Source organism: Syngnathoides biaculeatus, chromosome 10 (genome assembly GCF_019802595.1).
Source record: "Syngnathoides biaculeatus isolate LvHL_M chromosome 10, ASM1980259v1, whole genome shotgun sequence".
In the NCBI taxonomy this organism is placed as follows: Eukaryota; Metazoa; Chordata; class Actinopteri; order Syngnathiformes; family Syngnathidae; genus Syngnathoides; species Syngnathoides biaculeatus.
In genome coordinates, this window is record NC_084649.1 from 9,992,114 (window position 1) to 10,007,859 (window position 15,746).

General features: G+C 43.6%; 1 protein-coding gene across 5 annotated transcripts in view; it reads right to left on the reverse strand.

The window, feature by feature from the left end:
• The window catches only part of LOC133507998 (MICOS complex subunit mic25-like), an 88,230-nt gene that overhangs the window by 56,422 nt on the left and 16,062 nt on the right, over positions 1–15,746 (reverse strand). For 4 of the 5 annotated variants that reach the window (XR_009796959.1, XM_061833650.1, XM_061833648.1 and 1 more), the window contains exon 5: positions 1,884–1,967. The exons of the other annotated variant lie outside the window; for it this stretch is intronic. Coding sequence is in view for 3 of the 4 variants with exons in the window: in XM_061833650.1 (XP_061689634.1) it covers positions 1,884–1,967 (84 nt within the window). In the remaining variant the exon portion in view is untranslated. The remainder of the gene's footprint in view (positions 1–1,883; positions 1,968–15,746) is intronic. 5 annotated transcript variants of the gene reach the window in all.

The window sequence follows — 15,746 nt, forward strand, 5'->3', positions numbered from 1 at the left end:
ATGTTCAAATACTTATTTTCTTCACTGTAAGTGTTGGTCTACAAGCGCATTGTTGTGACTCTCATCTACCTACTGAAACTTTCAGTTCATTTACATTTCAAGATTACTATGTAGGCTCGACATTTCTGTGAGTGGGAAGCGTGTCTTGTGTCTGGGTGAGATTTTACTCTCCAGGGAGGGAGCATAATCTCACATTAACTCTTGCTGTGAATTTCTGGAGGTATGACGACATCCCCTTTTGAATGCAAGCACCATTTTTGGCTCATTAGCAGGGTAACTTGTGTCAACATTTCAGAGAGCTGAGGCCTTTCTCTTGACATAAATGGGGCATGTTTTTGTCAAATGTATTGCAGAAAATTCCCGTTTCTGGATATATAAGCCTTAGAAAATGTCTATAGGGTGTTCAACGTTTATGAGCAGGGAGGCCTTTATTTGTAATAAAAATAGAATAATCTTAAATGTATTTATTTCTTATTCACAAACAAATAATGACCCATCCATCAATCAATTTTTTGAGCTGCTTATCCTCACGAGGGTCTCGAGTTACAGGACAGCTGGAGCCTATCCCAGATAGCTTCAGCCAAAAACCAGACTGGTCGCCAGTCAGTCGCCGGGAAGATATCAACACCATCACTGAGCAGGTATCCATCCCACGCTGCCTACAGCAGAGTCAGGCGTGTGTACCACTACACCATCAGTGACAAATGACACTTGATTAAAACAAAATTCTGACAGCAGTTTAAATTTTTAATGATCGTTATGACTGTATTTTGAATCTTTGGGAAAGTCATCTCACGGCTTCTCCCTTCTCATGAGCAGTGCAACAGCAAAAAAAAAAAAAAGACGAGAACTGCACAAGACAAAGAAGTGCAAGATGTTTTTCTCGATTATTAGAAAATAGGGTGTGACTCAGACAACAAAAAAGAAAACTTCACATGCATCTGATGGGCTCCTCCAGAACATGGCAGAAGGCAGCCCAGGCAAACATTTTTCACCTACAAAGACTGCACGTTATTTATTTATGTATTTATTTATTATTTATTTATTTATTTATTTATTTTAAAGACTCCAGATTGAAAATAATTCACAGCAATTACCCTGTATGCAGAGAATGCAGGAAAGAAATAGCCACGAAAGCAAGTCTTTTGAGTCATCTTTAATCACCACCCTAAACTGCAGACCAGCACAGAGGCAAGTTTGTCATTAAATTAAATACATCACAGCCGTCTGGCTAAAGCATTCATTCTGTTTATAATTACTATTGTAGAAAATGTAAATATATTTACATGTGTAATTTACTTCAAAATATAAATTGTTGCTGAGTTGCCGTTTTTTCTTTTATGAGTATAGTGATGGGGCAGCACGGTGATGCAATTGGTTAGAGCTTCTGCCGCACAATTGTGAGGACCGGGGTTTAAATCCCGTCCCCGCCTGTATGGAGTTTCCATGTTCTCCCTATGCCTACGTGGGTTTTCTCCAGGCACCCCGGTTTCCTCCCACATCCCAAAAACATGCAACATTAATTGGACCCTCTAAATTGCCCCTAGGTGTGATTGTTTGTTTCTATGTTCCCTGCAATTGACTAGCAACCACTTCAGGATGTCCTCCGCCTGCTGCCCAAAGATAGAAGGGATAGGCTCCAGCACTCCTGTGACCCTTGTGTGGATAAGCGGTTCAGAAAATGGGTAGATGGAGTATGGTGATAATTTTGGTCATTATAATTGAGATATGCATTTCTTTCCTCACTAATTCCAAGACATGTCTGTCATGTGAAAATAGGGTTGAAAACTAAATAATTTGTTTCTAGTTAGTTCACATATGAACTAAAAACATTTAGGTAGCGTGATATACTGTTTGTGTCCATAATATGCAACCATTCTTACTTTCTTCTCCAGTATCTCAAGTTGATCTTTGTAGAAGCTCGAAATGCTCGCCAACTCTTGTTCTTTCCTCTCCAACTGCCTGGCCTATAAAAAGGCAGGACCAAGAGGAAGATTAGAACGTGAATTTTGACAAGTAAAATGGGCACTGGAACACACCTGCTGACGACAAGTCTACCACCTGAACCTTGCCACCCCTAAATACTAATGAGTGTGAAAGAGATGAAAAAATAAAGGGTGTCCAAAAATATTTCAGAAGATATTTGAGGAGACCATTTATTTGTTCTGTAATTTATTTGTTGTCAATAAATCATATTTTAACCAATTGAGTGAAATTTGATAATTTCCCACAGCACACCAGAAGATCTCTCACCAAGCGAGACTGGTTGGGAACCTCTGTTCTAGAACAGAGATTGTCAGCCTCTCTACCAACTACAGTGGTACCTCTACTTACAAAATTAATCCATTCCAGAAGTTGTTTCATAAACCGAATCTTTTGTCAGTAGAAGCGCATTTTACATGTAAATAGCCTAATCCGTTCCAAGCTCCCCAACCCCTCGCTAAAAATAAACATCCAAAGTACATAATGTAAAACATAATGAAAATTTTGTTCATTTACCTTTGCCGTTTGGCAGCAATGTGAAGAGAAGGGTGAGTGACAAGCAAAAGCCATTGTGGGGGATAGAGGAAGGAAATGTTTGAAATGTTTATGACAGCAGAGAGAAAACATACGTATGAATGCACACAACTTAATTCCACTGAATGTTTTTGTGGCCCATGGTGAAGAAAGATGAATAAACTTGCAAAAAACACAAATGAAAAACTCACGAAAAAGTTGTACTTTTTCAATGTGCACGAGCTTGTGACAGCGTGTGAAAGCACTCGGAGTGTCCAAGGAAAACGAAAAGCATCAGAGGCCAGGATTGACGTCCCACCTAGCCAATGGGATGCTAGGAAGATGTTATGGTGACAGCCAATGGGAGAGCAGTACTATGCGCCATACGAACCGAGATACAGGGTTACGTTCGGTGGAATTTGGGGGCTATGAATCCAGCGCCCATTTTTTTCCCTTTCATATTCTAAATTTCCTTCATAACTAGTGACAATATTTTTCCGAGGAGACGTTTCGTAATCTGAATTTTTCATAACGAGACACATTCGTAAGTAGAGGTACCTGTCATGATCCTGCCGCTTCAGCATGAGCTGTGCAGGTGCCCGCGCGGCTGCGCTGATTGGGAGGCGCACACCTGCTCCTCATGCGGGCTGATCATCCCCGTATATATATATATATATGACTCGGTGACGACTGGTCCGCGGCCAGTTCGTTGAGCTTTATGTCCCGTTCCAGCACCCTCGTATTCCTGACTGAACCTGTGTGTACCGACCTTCGTCCGTTCTCTGACCAACCTTGTAAGCCTGACTCCTTGACACTTCTGCCTGCGTTGATTGTTTCCCCGTGTACCGACTACTGCCTGCCCACTCATCTGCTCTTTTCGCCTGACGCCCCAACAACCGCTGCTGCACCGGACTGCCTGCTCGATCCCCGACCTCTGCATACAATAAACGAGTCTCTTCTTGAACTACCTTGCGTCTTCCGAGTTCCTGCATTTGGGTCCTACCTCTCGTTCCGATGGGACGTGACAGAACGAACTGGCCATCACAGGACCCAGCAGGAAAGACCCGGCGTCGCCGGGACCGACGCAAGGTAGACCGTCTGCCGGAGGACCAAGCCTGTCCAATCCGGGTAGGCTCCCTGACGTCCTCCACTTCCGTGTCTTACGCTCCGCCAGCGAGGTATGAATACGTCCCGAACACGACCCGTCCGGCTCCTCATATTCTTCTGGACTCTGACTTTTCGGAATATGAGGAGGACCACGATTTGTATGACCGGCTGCCTGAGTACGACTCCGACGAATTTGAATATGAATCTGCTCGTCCGATCTTTCACCCTAGTCAGTTTGCGCCGCCTCCCCCCGTTTCCAGCACCCGAGCGACTTCGCCCGGTAGATCCAAGTACACTAATCGGTACGAGGGAACCCGATTGGCCATCTACCCAGGACCTCCGCGTGGCGGACAGAGGAGACGCCCCGGCCGGGCGCTCCCTGGTGTCTCTCGCTGCGCGGCAACGAAGACACCGTCCTCCCACTCCTCGCCGGCAACGGTGAGACCGGCAGACCCGCAGCAGGTGGCGAAGCTTCCAGCCCAGAGGGAGGCGGAGTCGCCAAATCCCGAGGCGTTCTGCCGCGAACTGCGGGCGGAGATTGAGCGGCAGAGCGCGGAATTGGCGGCTCTCTCGGCCCAGGTCCGGCAAGGATTGGCGATCCAGCCGAGCTACGCTGACGTCGCAACGGCGACGGACTCGCTGCTGACTCAGGTTCACGTTGCTGTGGAAACCGACCCGCTCCCTTGCCAAGTGCACGCCACAGTGGGAACAGACTCTCCACCTCGCCAAGTGCACCTAGCTGTGGAGACTGACCCGCCTCCTCGCCATTCCCACGTCGAGGTTTTGGCGGTTCCGAGCAGAGCCCACGCGGCAGTTGGAACTGACCCGCTCCCGAGACACGCCCATGTGTCAGTTTCGACTGACTCCCCGCCTGCTCAGGTTCACGTTGCCGTGGAAACCGACTCGTCCCCTTGCCAAGTGCACGCCACAGTGGGAATAGACTCGCCACCTCAAGTGCACATCACAGTGTTGGCGGTTCCGAGCAGAGCTCACGCGGCAGTTGGAACTGACCCGCTCCCGAGACACGCCCACGTGTCAGTTTCGACTGACTCTCCGCCTACTCAGGTTCACGTTGCCCTGGAAACGGATTCGCCACCGCGCCACGCCCACGTTGCTGTTTCTACGGATGCACTGCAAGCTCACGTGGCAGTGGGGACCGACCCGATGCCGCCTCACGTTGCTGTCCAGAAGGTGGCGACGTCTCCACAGCCGCTTCTCGTCCGTGCTCTGGAGTGGCAGTGGCGACCGGCCTGCGGACGCTCCAACCTCCTGCTCTGTCGGCGACCGGCCCGCGGTTGCTCCCCGTTCCTGCTCTGTCGGCGACGGGCACGCCCTCACGTTCCTGTCCAGGAGGTGGTGACAGTTCCCCAGCCGCCTCACGCTCCCGTCCAGGAGGAGGTGGAGTTGGTGATGCTGCTGCCGCCTTCTCACGTTCCTGTCCAGGAGGGGGCGGTGATGGCGCCGCCTTCTCAAGTTGCTGTCCAGGAGGGGGCGGCGATGGCGCCGCCTTCTCAAGTTGCTGTCCAGGAGGGGGCGGCGATGGCGCCGCCTTCTCAAGTTGCTGTCCAGGAGGGGGCGGCGATGGCGTCGCCTTCTCAAGTTGCTGTCCAGGAGGGGGCGGCGATGGCGCCGCCTTCTCAAGTTGCTGTCCAGGAGGGGGCGGCGATGGCGCCGCCTTCTCAAGTTGCTGTCCAGGAGGGGGCGGCGATGGTGCCGCCTTCTCAAGTTGCTGTCCAGGAGGGGGCGGCGATGGCGCCGCCTTCTCACGTTGCTGTCCAGGAGGGGGCGGCGATGGTGCCGCCTTCTCAAGTTGCTGTCCAGGAGGGGGCGGCGATGGCGCCACCTTCTCAAGTTGCTGTCCAGGAGGGGGCGGTACTGGCGCCGCCTTCTCAAGTTGCTGTCCAGGAGGAGGCGGTACTGGCGCCGCCTTCTCAAGTTGCTGTCCAGGAGGGGGCGGTACTGGCGCCGCCTTCTCACGTTGCTGTCCAGGAGGCGGCGGTACTGGCGCCGCCTTCTCACGTTGCTGTCCAGGAGGCGGCAGTACTGGCGCCGCCTTCTCACGTCGCTGTCCAGGAGGCGGCGGTACTGGCGCCGCCTTCTCACGTCCCTGTCCAGCAGGCGCTGGGGAGTTCTGTGGAGCCACCCAGGAGCTGGAGAGACTTCGGGGTGGCAGTCATGGCTCTGGTCCTGCTCATCTTCTTCGCTCCTGAGTTCGCCCAGCCGCTTCAGGACCTGGCCTCGTTGGCGACCAATCCCTGGTCGTCTTGCAACGACGGCGTGGGAGGTTTTCGTCCGGAGCAGTGGCCTCCCTCGTTCTGGTTCCTGCCTCGCCGTTTGGTTCCTCACAGAGGTCGTCCGCCCGAATCGCCCCGTGGGGACCCTGGTGCTTGGCGTCTGGGTCGTCCTCCTGACCTGTCCGCCCGGACGCCTCGTGTTTGGTGGCCTGGATGGCCACCAGTCTGGGGTTCAGGGGGGGGCGTGCCCTCCTCCGGACTCCCTTCCGCCCACCCCTGCCTGTGTTATTGTCTGTTTTTTCGTTTAGGCACGTCTGGGAGCCGTGCCTTTGAGGGGGGGGGGGTACTGTCATGATCCTGCCGCTTCAGCATGAGCTGTGCAGGTGCCCGCGCGGCTGCGCTGATTGGGAGCCGCACACCTGCTCCTCATGCGGGCTGATCATCCCCGTATATATATGACCCGGTGACGACTGGTCCGCGGCCAGTTCGTTGAGCTTTATGTCCCGTTCCAGCACCCTCGTATTCCTGACTGAACCTGTGTGTACCGACCTTCGTCCGTTCTCTGACCAACCTTGTAAGCCTGACTCCTTGACACTTCTGCCTGCGTTGATTGTTTCCCCGTGTACCGACTACTGCCTGCCCACTCATCTGCTCTTTTCACCCGACGCCCCAACAACCGCTGCTGCACCGGACTGCCTGCTCGATCCCCGACCTCTGCATACAATAAACGAGTCTCTTCTTGAACTACCTTGCGTCTTCAGAGTTCCTGCATTTGGGTCCTACCTCTCGTTCCGATGGGACGTGACAGTACCTCACACACCTCTAGCAAACTCACAATTCTTTCTCGAGGATGAAATGCAGTAAATAAATGCAAAGCGTCTCCATATGAAAGGAAGCTAAAAAACGGAAACCTGCATCCGATTTTGTTAATTTCCTGTGGCTATAATGTTTAAGTATCCCACTACTAAGTAGTTTAAGGCCCATGATTTACGGGATATTCCGTATGACTTCATATTGCAACAGTGACTTATGAAAAGACAAAAAAACAAGCCGAAAGGAAAAGAAGAAGATTGTGTTCTTCTATTGAGTACTTAAAACCAATGAGCTTTCTGGAAATTACACCAGAATGTTCGACAAATATCTAAAAAAAGTCAAATCTAAAAGGCTACTGAGCACGTACATATACCGGCTATAACAGAACTTACAAAACGTATCAGTGGCACAGACAGCTGGCAGGGCTGATGATGGATTTAGGATGAGATGAAATGCTTAAACATGACTACTGAGCCCAGCCTTTACAGGCGACTGATGGCTGAAGAAGGAGATGTTGTTTTGGGCCGTAGTGGCGTGCAAGAAGAGAAAGACAGTGTAAATGTCATTAAGGTTCTCTGTGAAACACAAGAATGGAAGTCTTGCTGAAGATACTATCATACATGCAGTGGCCAGAATCAATCTTTCCGTGCACACTCAGCAATAATGTAAAGATAAAAATTTGGGATGAACATTACAGTGGAACCTCAAGTCTAGAACCCCTTAAAGAAGATTGAGTTCAACTAAATTTTTAAGGAACGTAGGCCTTAAAATGTAAAAATTCAGGATGCCATTCATCCATTTTTTATTCTGCTTATCCTCACTTGGGTAACAGGAGTGCTGGAGCTGATCACAGCTGAGAGTGGCGAAAGGCAGGGTAAACCCAGCCACTCAGAGGGCACACACTGACAAACAACCATTCACACCAATGGGAAACGTAGTCTTAAATTATCTGACCATGCATGTTTTTGGGATGTAGGAAGAAACTGTCAAAATATTTGACATCGTCATATTACACAAGCTGTCATCATATTTCAGACAGCATCAAGTGGTTAACACTCCCTTTGTGTTTTTTCCTCAGCTTTTGGTGCGGCTTTTTGCAAAGCAGGACAATCATAAACTTAGAAATGAGAGTATCCACCAGAAGTCATGACTCACACAATGTACAAAAGTTTGTATCCTAGTATACGTTTGAAGAATTATCAAGTGCTTCAGTGCCATCATAATCAGAGATGCCCAACTATGCCTGGATGAGCACAAGTATTGATTAAAGAATAGTTTGACTCTGTTGTTCATTTTATTTTAGTAAATTATTTTCCAGTTAAGTTGGCATTGTATTTTTTTAATGAACAAATGACTTTTTTTTTTTTTTTTTTATATTATGTGACTGGTGACTTGTATTTGAGTCCATCCAACAAGAAGCACTGTGTGGCGATGTAGAGTGCTACATGTGCTCGCTCAATGGTTTGTAATCTTGCTGGAGGTACTGAACCCCAGAAGTTTCATACGTGCATTCAGGAAATCTTTTGTAATTGGACAAATAAAATACAGATCATTTCAAACTCAAAACAGATATGTATTTTATCAATCTTTTTTCTGCACCACTTATTCTCACTAGGTTTACGGGCATGCGAGGGCCTATCTCAGATGATTTTGGGAGAGAGGTGGGGTACACCATGAGCTGGTTGCCAGCCAACTGCAGGGCACACAAAAAGAAAATAATTCAAACTCACGTTCACCCTACGGGCAATTTAGGGTCTTTGATTAATCTTCTGTGCATGTTTTTGTCATGTAGGAGGAAACGGGAGTACCCAGAAAAAAAATCCACACGGGCACAGAGAGAATATGCAAACTCCACACGGACGAGGCCAGATTTGAATCTCAATCCTTGAGAAATGTGAGACATATGTGATGACCAATCATCCAATGCATGTATCTTATTTGTGCACAAAATTTACCATATATTGTGCCCTGAGATTGGCCGGCAACCAGTCCAGGGTGTAAACCGCCTCCCGCCAAAAGATAGTTGGGATAGGCTCTGGCACTCCGTTGACCCTTATGAGGATAAGCGGCTCAGATAACGGATGGATGGATGAACCATACAATTTCATACAAAATCAATATGTTCAAAGAATAAAACCAAAAAAACAGTAACCTCACACAAAAACTAAAACAGAGTAACTCAAGTCAATTAACATGCACTGTAAATGAATGTAAATTTTGCTGCTGCCCTTCACCTTGGCTAGTGCCTCTCACACTATTCTCACACCAAAGTCTTCTTTTTTTTTTTTTTTTGCTTTCTTTTTATCAGTCCTCCTCAAAAAGGATCGTTTGCTAATATACATTCGGTGCAAGTTTGTCTAGATTTGGAAGTGGTTAGAGTAGCAATGATGCTTTACCAGCTTGTTGGTCTATCGCTGTCATACTGGTACATTGTAGGTACAAAATTACCCTTTGGTGGATGCCTAAGGTGACATAAAACTAGGGGCAAAGTGCCAAAATATTCCATGTTTGTGGACAGAACTAAAACCAAAATAAGGAAGCCTGCACCTTAGCCGCATACAATTGAAGACAGCACTGTGCAATCACAACAAGGGAACTGGGAACACATTTCATTGGTAAGGATATTTTTTGTCCTCCTTTTCCAGTTGTTCCGTATCAATAGCACATGCTTTGACCTTGACAAAAAATGTGAACCTCCTGAAAATATGTTAAGAAATGATCAAAATTCACATCTATTTTCAAAGAAATAACCAAGTTGATATTTATTTTCAATCCCTATGCTTTGCCTCTAATGGGAACCCTGCTCCAACAAACGTGGCCACCACATAGAGACATTGGTGAGCCAGGCTGCTCCAGCATGTTGGCGTATCTAGTCTTCTATTCATGTCCGTGCATTGCTGTTAGCAGTGTGAATTCACTTTTCCGACTCCTCTCACATTAAATGGGCCGTCTGACAGCATAGCAACGGCAATCTATAGTCGAACATTTCAACTTGTGGCGTCGCAACTGCAAAGGAGTACCTTGAACATCCTTTGGAGCACATACAGAATGAATCGGTTTGTTGACAGTCCTTCACACTTCAAAACTTTTGGTGAAAAGGCTTTTATGGATAGATGCACACAGAGACACTGCATGTGTCTGGTTCTCTGTTGAACCCCTGAGATGGACTGAGAAAAGCCGTGGACTTGGATCAAACCCAAGTTAAGAACCACAGCTCACTGGTCAGCTGTCACATGCTTGTCACTTGTGATCAAAAAGTAAAGTTATATGCGTGTTATAATTTAATGATTCACACTACATTGATGGTTGATTTCATTTTATACTTGAGTTAATTTTGCAAGATGTGTGAGATTCATCAGCAACATGGGATTTGACTTTTTGATGTACTCATGTATAATTAATAACTTTACAACGCATCTAAGATAATGTCAAGTTTAAAACACAAAAGAATCATATTTCTAAATAAAGAATATTTCCTGCAAATTATAATGGTTTTGAGCGTATAAGAAATTCTATCAAATTAAATGACTCGCAATGCTAAATTTTATTTTGACGATCAAACAAATCAGTCATTGTTGCCAGATTGTGTTTGACTTTAGAGGTTCCACTGTAGTTAGAGCCAACTACACCATAAAGTACTGAGAGAAAGTGGGGATTACATGGAGCAATATCAAAAGTATTCAAACAAAAGACAGAAGAAACACGGCAAAGAGATAGATTAGTTAAAAGCAGGACATCAATTTGAAACGTGCAGATAAAAATCATTTTACGTAATGAAACATTCCCAAATAACTATTTTAACAATGCTCTATTTAACTTTTAGCTGAAACATTAATTAATTAATTTAAATCAGTTGGGTTACTTTCACACACATTGCCTTTTAGTTCATAGGTTTGGTATTGACACTAATTATAAAGAACCTTGAGTCAAATATTCATTTTAGTCTATGCCTTTGGCTGCTAAGAAAATGAATGTCCATAATTTTGCCCCCATTATACAAAGCATGCAAACTTTTTTGACCCAGCCCCCTCAAATAATTGGAATCAATTGGAACGAGACACACTATGGAACGGTGACTGCTATCTACACGTTAATAAATGGGTAATGTATAGACTGAGGTCCACAATCAAGAAAAGGATGTACTTGTACAGTGTTCTGTACTCTTTGCTGATAGCACACATCTTTACACAGAGATTGACATTACACTTATTGTAATCCAGTTTTATCCCAACTTAACAGGCATATGCATCCCTAAAGAGCACATCTGCAAATCCTCATACTGTGCTGCTCGCTGCACTTTTTTTTTTTTCTTACTGCAGCGGCTGTCTGATGCAGAATGGCCCGTGTGTGTATGTGTGCAAAAATCACCTCTGCCAGCAGCACAGATGATGTGTAATTTTCTGGCTGAATACCTCCCAAAGTGTTGTGTGGAATGGTGTTGGAAACACACTCACAGCCTTGCTTTAATGCACAATGAAAACATGACATTTGAATAGTGTGTGTGCGCATGCATTAGTGTGTGTGTGTGTGTGTGTGTGTGTGTGTGTGTGTGTGTGTGAGAGAGAGAGAGAGAGAGAGAGAAAGAGAGAACAAGAAAAAGCGAGTTTAAAAAAAAAAAAAAAAAGAAATAAGACACCAGCAATGGTCGTCTTGCTTACCCAGGCATTTAAATTGGCAGGCTAGGAGAGAAGAAGGCACAGAGTTGAGCACAAAAACAGAAGGAAGTTATTGGGATGAGGGAAAAGGAAGATGACAGCTTGAAGGAGCACAAAAGAGGTATAATTTTAATAAGTAAAGGACAGACTTAACTGAAGCCAGAAATGGCAGGGAAAATGAAGAACACTGCACATAGACAAGTACAACTAAAGAAGGTTAGAACAGCCAGTTATAAAATAATCAACAGAACAGTCCGTACATCTGATGGCATTTTGCATTTTGGCGATCGCAAGATTTTTTCTTTTTCCACTTTTTAAACAGAGCCAAAAGGACAATAAAGAGGATGGGCCCTGAAACCTCAATGACAAGCAGTGTTACTTAATAAGTGAGTTATCAAAGTAATTGGTTATACTAAGTAGCTTCGCCCCAAAAAAGTAATTCGTCACTGAATTAATTCTTTGTGAATGTAATGAGTTAACAGGGAAAGTAATGATCGCATTACTTTTCTGGGAAAAAAAGGACAATATGTCAAAGAATTCAGATTTTCAAGTGCCGTTCACAGACAGTTGCTCTACATTGAGTAGAACAGCATAGATTAAATTATCCAAGTTAATATACTGTACGATGAAATTCAAACTACAATTGGTAGACTTTAAGCTCGAATTCAAGTGCAGTCAAAGTTTCGACTGAAATTGTTTTTAACACAATATAGTGGCTTTTTTTTTTTTTTAACTAAAAGCTCATGAAAACCAGATTCGCTCATCCATGTCTTTATGGACCTTGCTTTGTGTATTGGTGCGCAATCATGTTAAGAGAATTGACGAACTGTTGACAAATCTGGAGAATGGAATTGTCCAAAATATTGGCTCTGTAGAAAATCTGAAGGATTCAGAACACCAAGAGATTTTGGACCATTCATTGCTCCTACTTTGTGTGAAAAGTTTGGAGATTCCCCCTTCCTGTTCCAACCTGACTGTGCACCGCTGCCCAAAGCAAGGTCCATAAAGACATTGAGAAGCGAGCTTTGTGTGGATGAACTTGACTGAGTCTTGACACAAACTTGATAGAACACCTTTGGGATAAATAACAGCGGAGAATGAGAGTCAAGCCTTCTTGCCCACCATTACTGTGCAACCTCACAAATGTGCTTCTGAAACAATGGTCAAAAATTCCCTATCCACACTCTTGAAACTTATCGACAGCATTTTCAAAAGTGTTATAGTTAGAGCATTTTAAGGAGGGCCAAAAATGGACCTTTCTGACCTGTCAATCACTCGTACAATAATAGCCAATCAGATAGCCGCATTGTCTTAACCCCTTGCTTGACACGCCCCTCTTGCCACATTGTCCCAAAAGCAATGTCGGTTGTCAGTAGCTTCCGCTTGGAAAAGTTAATGTTATGAAGAAATTGATCCTGAGACACACTTGGGGAACATGCAATTCTGATGAAAGATATACTGCTAGGTTACAAGGGGCCCGGTTGATTCATTTTCCAGACCCTAAAACAGACTTGAAGAAGTGTCTATGATGGATTAAGGCTTGGGGAAGACCGTACGTACAACTAAATGTAAACAATATCAACAAATACAAGGCTGTATGTTCGAAGATAAGTGAGGGAGAAGTATTTTCTCTGAATTATTATCATTGCTTTATACATTGCAGGAGAACAACTTTCACTTTTTTAGTGTATCACTAGCACCTGGTGAATGAAGTGTGTAATGTTTTATGCCGAGGAGTCGGGTTAGTGACACGTAAATGCGCAATGTCATACAAGAGAAATGTCTATTTGCCTATTTGTATCACATCAGACTTTTAAGACCGAGCACTGGGTTCGATTACGAGCCAAGTCAAACTTTTTCATCTGCTGCCTACGGTACTGACTGTCACCATTGTTTAAATTCACTTGGAGAAAATCAAATCTAACTCACTTATAAAGACTACAATGATATTACTCATGATCTTTACAAGTAAAAAGTCCTCATCCTCCTTTACATGTGCAGTACAATTCCATTATTTTATCCTATTGGATTTCAATATTAAGTTTGTGAGGCGATTTTTGCATCAATCGCCAATGTATTGCTGTAACTCTGACATTGCATCCTTCTCCGTCCAAAATCTTAATTCCGTGTACATATCCTCACGTGAAATAGTTGAAAGCAACATCAAGGCAAATGTCACAAGAGCGCCATTTAGCGGGCATCAAGTGGAAAATTCTCTGTGGAAGCTTTGGTTTTTTGTTGCATTTTTTTGGTAACCCTTTTATTATTCCAAAAGAATGATCACCATCAAAAAGCCCTGCTAATAAAATGAGGATATATTAGATCCCTCACTGTGTGTTTGGAGTTTTTAAATTATGTTTAACGTTTTTATTAACGTTAACTATGACTGTTCAACATGGGATGTGTGTGGTGTAATGTTACCGTGTTCACGTGCTCATATTGCTAGTGGTTAACTTACTTTATGTTGTAAACTATTTTTTCTTATATGCTTAGTAATGGCAGCAATGTAAGTGTAACCTTGCTATTCTTCCCAGTGGGGAAAAGTTTTTTTTTTTTAATCCAAACAAATGAAATGGTTGATGAACCATAGCAAAAGATTGTGTTGACTTCCAAGGTTTTACTGTACAGAAATACTTGAACTGATTTAATCAGGAAAGTTCCAGCAGAGTGGGAAATGTTGTTAGCACGCCTAAGCCATCAGTGCTGGGTTTGAATCTCGGCGTGACCCCTTCTGTGTGGAATTTGTGTATTCCTTCATTTCTCTGACGTCAGTAGTCCAATTTACTCCCACATTCCAAAAGCAGCATATGATGTGGTAAACTGGTAAATGGATTCAAAAAATGGATGGGGAAAAAAAAAGCCTGCAAGACTGTATTTTTTTTTTTTAATTCGTGTAACAGCAAGGCTGTGTACAGTGAACCAGATCGTACCAAGGGAACAATGTATATTTTTAAATGTCAAAATTTTGAGATAATCATGCAGTATTCTTTTCGAATTATAATACATATAACATTTAAATAATTGTATCACTTATTTGCACATGAATAGTTAAGCAGTTATAAATATGTGAATTTATTTGCCATTTTGGTACTCGAATTCTGGTCTTTGATAACTGTTTGTACTTATACAGACTGTACATCATTGTTGAAAGTAGCCATTACACTTGATCTAATGGTATGAATATTATACAATGTTCTCCTTATCACAAAACAATCGAATAAGTTATTGTAGCATAGACAATAACAATTGCGTATCATTTGGGATTTAGCTATACACACAGAGTGTTCCCTGACCAACTGTAGATAAAGAAGCAAAGGAAACAGAATGCGAACGTAATATTGCCATGCCTCATAAAATTACCAGTGTGTTAAATGTAAACTCAGAGACTGCCACTCAAAAAATACGGTATCTGTGTCTGTATGGGAAATAATCCATGTAATCTACAGTGTCTTTTATATGTATTAGTGTTTGCTTTGGTTTTCCTCTGCTGTCTGTAGCCAGGTTGGCCTTGCAACTCAGAATCTGTTCCCAATTGCCTTTCATAGTATAGTAAATTATGGAAATTTGAATACACGTTTGAGAGAGAGAGAGAATTTGGGATTGGATTTCGACTTGAGAATTAGGAGAGGTGAACTAAAACTAATGGACGGTCAGAATAATGATTCACCAGGAGTATGTCACCGCAGATACAGTTCATGATGTCAACCTCCTGGTTTGGTTTTTAATTGATGAAAAAAAATGGAGAGGAATTTGACACAGCGATGCACTGTCATCTATAAGTATGCAAAACAACCATATTGAACATCTGAGGCTGTAAATAATATTCCAATTTACTACTGCACTCCCATTCAGGCCTTGACTGTTTCTGGTGCTTTTCTCATAATAAAAGATTGAAATCAGATAATACATTAAGAGTTTATAATGAAAACTAATGTAGTAATATATTCTGTATATTACTTTCTGTCCACCCCCATATGCTTCGGAATACAGATCTCAGGCTGGCAACCTCGTTTTCTGCTTTTAAATCTGCTCCGAAACATCCTTTTTACTGTTTGGTATTCTTTTAAATGGATTTGGTTTTGTTGTAGCATTCCATTTTATTGTATATTTCTATTATCTATTTTTCACTTATATTTTACTGTTGTGTTGTTTATTGTAAATCACTATGTACAGTAACTGTTTAGAAAGGTGCAGTATCCATATTATTTTATGAGTCCAAAATTTGGAAGGTATGAATTTTGTTTTTACAGCAAGAGGGTTTTTTTTTTTTTTTAAGTGTGGTTTAAATAAATTTGAGGGGAGTTTAGATGAGTAGACTCACAAAAACTGAAGAAAAAATAAATAAGAAAACACTAAGCACCGTATTTTCCGCACTATAAGGCGAACCTAAAAGCCTTTAATTTTCTCAAAAGCCGACAGTGCGCCCTATATGGATCAGTAT